The following is a 7,500-nucleotide window of genomic DNA, read 5'->3' on the forward strand; positions in this document are numbered from 1 at the left end:
GTTAAGACGTGAAATGTCACTCAAATTTATGACCACCGCTTAATTGGGACGATTTGTCGGGAACCGAGCCGTCCCAATAAACCGGCTTGGACTTACTATTAAATTATTGGTAATTTTACCACTATTCTCTTCTTGATGATGACGATGATGATGATGATGATGATGATGATGACGATGACGATGATGATGATGATGATCATGATCATGATGATGATGAAGATGATCATGACGTGTTGATTAATTAATTAATTGATAAATAATTACAATATATGATGTCTGTTTACGTTTATGAAAAATGTACCATGTTCGTTCGAGAATAACATGAAGTGTTAATTAGCAGTTCCATCAACATTAGATAAATTCTTAATATTTACCATAGTCATTTTATAACACAATTACAACAAAACAACAACAACAATAATAATAATAATAATAATAATAATAATAATAATAATGATAATAATAATAATAGTGCTGAAAACTTATATAGCGCTATAACTCCGAGACATCAGACTCTAAGTCCTTATAAGATTTGTTTGACCCTTATTGCTTTATTTAAAACATTTTGTTTGATTTTTGTGTACATCATTTTGAAATGTGATTATTTTTTTCTTCAACAGGCCATGGAATGTAATGAGAAAAAATTTGAAACTTTGACTATTGTAAATAAAAACGTCAAAAAAGAAATGGAAAACCTGACTGACCAAAGATGTCCAGGTAATACTGAGATCAAAGTTTGAACAAATGTTTTATATCTCATTTCATGATTCTCTGATGTTATTCAATAGGGTGACTTTTAAATCCTGCAAAAATCTTATTTTCATCATTCATAGAAGACTGTTGTTTTTGTCTTTTTAATAATAATAATAATAATGATAATAATAATAATAATAATGATAATAATAATAATAATAATAATAATAATAATAAAAATAATAATAATAATGATAATAATAATAATAATAATAATAATAATAATAATAATAATAATAATAATAATGATGATAATGATGATAATAATAATAATAATAATAATAATATAATAATGATGATAATAATAATAATAATAATAATTCTGATGACGACGACGACAACAACAACAACAATAACTACAACAATAATATTAATAGTGATGATAATAATCACAACATTAGCGACATTTTTAATATTTCTAACAGTGTATTGTGATATCATTATTTCATACAACAAAAAATGGAGGCACTGGAGGAAAAATTGGTTTGTTTTGAAAACAATGAAATCAGGGTCATTAAAAATGAGAGCGAGAATCTCAAAACTGAGATAGCAGATCTGGTGCCGAAAGTCCAGGTACGTTTGTAGTTTAAGGTATGAGGGGTTATTGTTTGATGACAATTAGTAACAAAAATGTTACAATGGTGGATCGTAATTTACGGTATGAGGGATGGTTGTTTGATGACAATTAGTAACAGAATGTTACAATGGTGGATCGTAATTTAAGGTGTGAGGGGTTATTGTGTGATGACAATTAGTAACAAAATGTTATAATGGTGGAACGTAATTTAAGGTGTGAGGGGTTATTGTTTGATGACAGTTAGTAACAAAATGTTACAATGTTGGATCGTAATTTAAGGTATTAGGGGTTGTTGTGTTATGACAATTAGTAAAAATTGTTACAATTGTGGATTGTAATTTAAGGTATGAGGGGTTGTTGCGCGATAGTAGTAGTATCGTATGGTGGGGTCACACTTTCAGATCTGTCGCGTCGAGTCAAGCCTTGAATTCATCTTCACATTTGTGAATGGTTTCATAACCTCAAATCAGCTTGGTAACAGGACAGTGGAGCACAAGGTGATCTACATCTTGGTGGTCAGTTTGGCATTTGGGGCCTTCTGTTTTGTTTAGACCCCTTTTGTTCATTTTTGCGGCTGTTTTCGCATGTCTGGAGCGTAGCCTATTTGCAGCCACCCAGTATTTCCTACCAAGCTGTGAGTCAGGAATTTCATTTGTAGGGTCTTCAATAATTTGGCCTCCTGTTGGGGTATTATTTGCCCATTCTTTTCTCCATTCATCAGTGATGCTGTAGTAATCTTTCTTTGAGAGGTAGAAAGGGGATCTGGATTTTAATCTTGAGCGGGTAGGGGCATTTTTGTAAATTTCGCACAGAGGGGTATCGTTGTTTTGTTCTGCCTTTTGAATCCACCTTTGGTTTTGTTCCTCTCTTCTGAGATGTGGTGGTGCAATTCCACTCAAGACTGGTAGCCACTGCACTGGGGTTGACTTTAGGCACCCTGTGATGGTACGCATGGAATCCCTTAGCTTTGTGTCAACTAGTTTGGTGTTTTTACTTCTGGCCCATGCTGATGAAAAATATTTGCCGACACTGTTACATAGGGCAACGGTGACATAGGGCCTGTCCCGGCCAGTTTTTGTATCAGGCAGTTTCTTTTGCCAATTTTTCGGGAGGTTTCTTCAAGGTGTTTTTTGTATGTCAACTGTCGATCCAAAATGACTCCAAGGTATTTAGGGTTCTGGTCAGATGGCAGTGATATGCTATCGATGGTGATGTTTAGTTGTCTTTGAGATTCTCTGTTGTTTAAGTGGAAAACTGATGATACTGTTTTATTTGTGTTCATTTTGAGGTACCATTTATCAAAGTAATTTTTCATTTTGGTCACATCTTGGCATAGGGTAGTTTCTATATCATTCCAAGATCTTGATTGGTGTGATAGAGCCCAGTTATCAGCGTACCCCAATTTCATTGATGTTGTGTTTGGCATGTCACTGATATAAACATTGAAGAGTACTGGTGCAAGAACGGACCCCTGTGGTACTCCGTTCTTTATTTGTTTGACTTTGCTTGTTGTACCACCTAGCAATACGTGAAATTTCCTTGGACCAGTTATTTGAGACAGGAGATTAAGAATTTTTTCTGCATTTGATAGTCTTGGCTAATTTAAACATAAGGCCGCCTGTATCGTATGCTGCTGACAAGTCAATCAGCACAGTTCCAGTTTTCATTCTTTTCTGAAAGCCTGATTCAATATGGGAGGTAAGATCTATGACCTGTTCTGTTGTGCATCTGTTTTGTTAGAACCCAGCTTGTTCTTTTGGGATAGTAGTTTGTAGGGCTGGTGTTATTCTTGTTAGGATTACTTCTCAAGCAATTTATATTTGCAACAAAGTAGGGATATTGGTCTATAACTGGAAGGATCGTTCGCTGGCTTGTTTGGTTTTAGGATAGCAATGACTTTTGCATGCTTCCACGTCGGAGGGTACTTTCCCTTATCTAGGATATCAGTCATTGCAGTAGACAACCATTCCATTGCGTGCGGTCCAAGGTGAGTGAGCATGTCAGGGTAAATACCATCCACTCCTGCAGCTTTGCCGTTTTTCATAGTTTTCAGAGTATTTTGAATTTCATTGGGACTGATAGGTAGTGTCCACATTGACCCATCTTTTGGAAGAGAGTTAATCATTCTGTTATAGTCTTTCCTGATCTTATTTTCAAATGCATGGTTTGGGATATGTTGACCTCTTTGTTTGATTTCGTTAGCAACTTTGCTTGCTTCTATGACTGGTGCAGTGGTGGTCCTATTCTTGTCTGGGTCTAATTTTTGTGTGATGACAATTAGTAACAAAATGTTACAATGGTGGATAACCCATAAGCTTTAATTTTATAGTTAAACTTTTAAATTGATTTGAAATCATTGCCATATTAAGGGAAGAAAACTTTGTTTGTTAAAAAAAATAAAACAAATTGAATTGATGATTTCGGATCACTACGATTGTATATTGGAACTCAGTTTTCTATGAGTCATTAATAAAAATAAATAATAATAGTAAATAATAATAATAATAATAATAATAATAATAATAATAATAATAAAATGGTGGATCGTAATTTGAGGTGTGAGGGGTTATTGTGTGATGACAATTAGTAACAAATTGTTACAATGGTGTATTGTAATTAAACGTGTGAGGGGTTATTGTGTGATGACAAATAGTAACAAAATGTTATAATGGTGGATTGTAATTTAAGGGGTGAGTGGTTATTGTGTGATGACAATTAGTAACAAAATGTTACAATGGTGGATAATCCACTAGCTTTATTTTTATAGTTAAACTTCTAAATTGATTTGAAATCATTGCCTGTATTGAAGGAAGTAAACTTTGTTTATTGAACAAAATAAAAACAATTAGATTGATGTTTTAGGATCACTACGATTATTTATTGAAAATCATTTTTCTATGAGTCATTCCAACATTATATCACACTGAGGAAACGGTTACATTCAGACTGTAAAACAGAAAATAAAGATGACAGTTAGAGAGATGAGGATGAAGTTAATAATGATAACATCAATAATAATGATAATAATCACAACATTAGCGACATTTTTTATATTAACTGTGTATTTTGTATTTTTATACAACAGAAAATATAGGCACTGGAGGAAAAATTGGTTTCTTTTGAAAAAGAAGGAATGGCGGCCATTAAAAATGAGAGTGAGAATCTCAAATCTGAGATAGCAGATCTTGTGCCGAAAGTCCAGGTACGTTTGTAATTTAAGGTATGAGGGGTTATTGTGTGAAGACAATTACTAAAAAAATGTTACAATGGTGTATCGTAATTTAAGGTGTGAGGGGTTATTGTGTGATGACAAATAGTAACAAAATGTTACAATGGTGGAACGTAATGTAATGTGTGATGGATTATTGTGTGATGACAATTACTAACATAATGTTACAATGGTGGATCGTAATTTAAGTTGTGAGGGGTTATTGTGTGATGACAATTAGTAACAAAATGTTACAATGGTGAATCGTAATTTAAGGTGTGAGAGGTTATTGTGTGATGACAATTAGTAACAAAATGTTACAATGGTGGATAACCCACAAGCATTAATTTTATAGTTAAACTTCTAAATAGATTTGAAATCATTGCCTGTATTGAGGGAAGTAAACTTTGTTGGTTAAACTTCTAAATTGATTTGAAATCATTGCCTGTATTGAGGGAAGAAATCTTTGTTGGTTAAAATTCTAAATTGATTTGAAATCATTGCCTGTATTGAGGGAAGAAAATTTTGTTGGTCAAACTTTTAAATTGATTTGAAATCATAGCCTGTATTGAGGGAAGAAAACTTTGTTGATTAAACTTCTAAATTGATTTGAAATCATTGCCTGCATTGAGGGAAGAAAACTTGGTTGATTAAACCTCTAAATAGATTTTAAAACATTGTATCATATTGTAAACACGCCTAACAGGCAAGACGTGTCGCTGTGTGCTCTGGTGTATTTTAATTGTTTTGTGATTTCTACATATTGATACCTGGACATTTTTACTTCGTTGTACTCGTTAAAACATACTGTTTCTTATTGTATAGTTATTATCAATTCTTAAGAAAGGACTACTGTATAATTCTGTATTTTATCATGGAAACTGTAAGTTTTAAAAGATTTTTACACAGTCACTTAATGGCCGCCGCTTTCTTACGAACATTGTTCACCTTATTTTTAGCCGTGATTTACCACCATCATTATTTTAATAATTGTGAACACTTTTATTCAACATCTGATTTTTACAACAGGCCTCGAGGCGGTAAACGTAAACAACGTCACATTCCAGCTGTGATTTTTAATTCAAGTGATCCGATTTTTTACAATAATATTAATAAGAACAGGCCTCGGGGAGGCAAACGGAAACAACATAACATCTCAATGGTAACAACTCGTTGTCCACCCCGCCCCCACACAAACTCCCGTCCACCACCAACACTTGTAACTGTACCGACCACAAACAGTTTCACAAACGACAACAATAACATTGTTATTGGTCTTCTCAATGCACAGTCCTGCCGTAACAAAACCGAAGAATTAAACGATTTATTAACGGAGAAGAACTTCGACATACTATTTTTAGTAGAGACATGGCTCTCACAGTCTGGAGACGACCCAGTTGAAAAAGCTATGACACCCCCCTGGGTACCAATTTAGATCGTATCCAAGGAAAGATCAGTGAGGGGGTGGCATTGGCGTATTTTATAAAACAAAATTATCAAAACATGTGGAAATCCTCGAAATGCGCTGCAAAACAATGGAGGCCATTGATCTTAGATTATCCCTCCAGAATACAAGATACAACTTCAACTGCATCTACCGACCGCCAGCAAACAAGAAAAACAAAATAAAATCACCTGATGTTAGGAAGGAAATCAACGAGATGCTAACTTTGCAACACACGCGTCCTGGCCATTCAATTATACTCGGCGACTTTAATTTTCACTTCGACAACGTCACAGACACCGTTAAATTGCACGAGTCACTATCGGAGAACAACATGTGCCAGATCGTAACAACGCCAACCCACTCTGCTGGTCATATTTTAGATTGGGTAATTGTAGAAAATTCAGAATTCCAAAAAAACAACGCCACCGTCGATTATCTGCCCTTTTCGGACCACTCCCTCATTTCTTTCAATCTCGACGTTTCAAAACCATGCCAAGAAACCATCACCACATCAACCAGAAACATTAAAGGCATTAATTTGGACAATTTCAGAGGCGATTTAGAAACAAAACTTACTAAAAATTCAATGATTTCTCCAGACCATTGGAATAGTTGTCTCATCGAAACGCTTGACAAACATGCGCCATTCCAAACAAGGGCTGTCACTAACCGCAAGTATGCTCCGTGGTATACGTCGGACGTTAAAGAAGCTAAAACGAAGTGTCGGAGAGCAGAAAGACTGCTGAAAACATCAGGCCTTACGATCCATCGTGAAATATTCAAGAATGCATTTCGTGCCTGGAAGACAACAATAAAAAAGGCAAAGACCACGTATTTTCTTTCAAAATTCGAAACTTCTAAATCTTGTAAACAATTATTTAACATCTGCAATGATCTACTTGGACGTGAAAGATGCACTTCATTACCATCTACAACCAATCAAAGAGACTTGCCAAACACATTTGTCAACTTTTTTAAAGACAAAATCATAACATTCGTTCAGAACTAGATCGGCGTGAACAATTTATAGATACAAATACATTCTGTGGTACCCCTTTAGACAAGTTCCAACCAGTTTCACCTAGTTTCATAAACGAGTTGATAAAAAAGCCCCCATTAAATCCTGCGACCTTGATCCCCTACCAGCACAGTTTTTGGTCAGCTCCATCGATACATTATTACCATCCATTACATCAATCATAAATACATCCATACTGACTGGCGAAGTTCCATCGTGCTTTAAAAGTGCCCTCGTCAAACCACTTCTGAAGAAACCATCACTGGACCACAATATATTAAACAATTATCGTCCTGTATCAAATTTACCTTTTTTGTCAAAAATTTTGGAGAAGGTAGTTCTTACACAATTAACATCTCATCTTAAGAACAACAGTTTGGAACAACCCTTTCAGTCAGCCTACAAACATCAACACAGTACTGAAACGGCGCTTCTTAAAATCTTTAATGACTTGTTATGTAATGCTGATGCTAACAATATCAATGTATTATGCCTTT

The 7,500-nt window shown here is 34.6% G+C and overlaps 1 protein-coding gene across 8 annotated transcripts in view; it reads left to right on the plus strand.

Annotated features, from left to right (window-relative positions):
• The window catches only part of LOC144957166 (uncharacterized), a 23,743-nt gene that overhangs the window by 14,986 nt on the left and 1,257 nt on the right, over positions 1 to 7,500 (plus strand). For 3 of the 8 annotated variants that reach the window (XM_078888192.1, XM_078888190.1, XM_078888189.1), the window contains 2 exons: positions 621 to 717; positions 4,416 to 7,500. The exon at positions 4,416 to 7,500 is cut by the window's right edge and continues 1,257 nt beyond it. In XM_078888192.1, the coding sequence (XP_078744318.1) occupies positions 6,059 to 6,994 (936 nt within the window). In that variant the 5' untranslated portion in view covers positions 621 to 717; positions 4,416 to 6,058 and the 3' untranslated portion in view covers positions 6,995 to 7,500. Of the gene's footprint in view, positions 1 to 620; positions 718 to 1,216; positions 1,327 to 4,415 lie in introns of those variants that run through there. The other 5 variants (XM_078888195.1, XM_078888194.1, XR_013642090.1 and 2 more) reach the window with 4 other exon arrangements.

This window comes from Berghia stephanieae, chromosome 11 (assembly GCF_034508935.2).
Source record: "Berghia stephanieae isolate SIO BIC M18660-M18661 chromosome 11, UCSD_Bste_1.3, whole genome shotgun sequence".
NCBI lineage: Eukaryota > Metazoa > Mollusca > Gastropoda > Nudibranchia > Aeolidiidae > Berghia > Berghia stephanieae.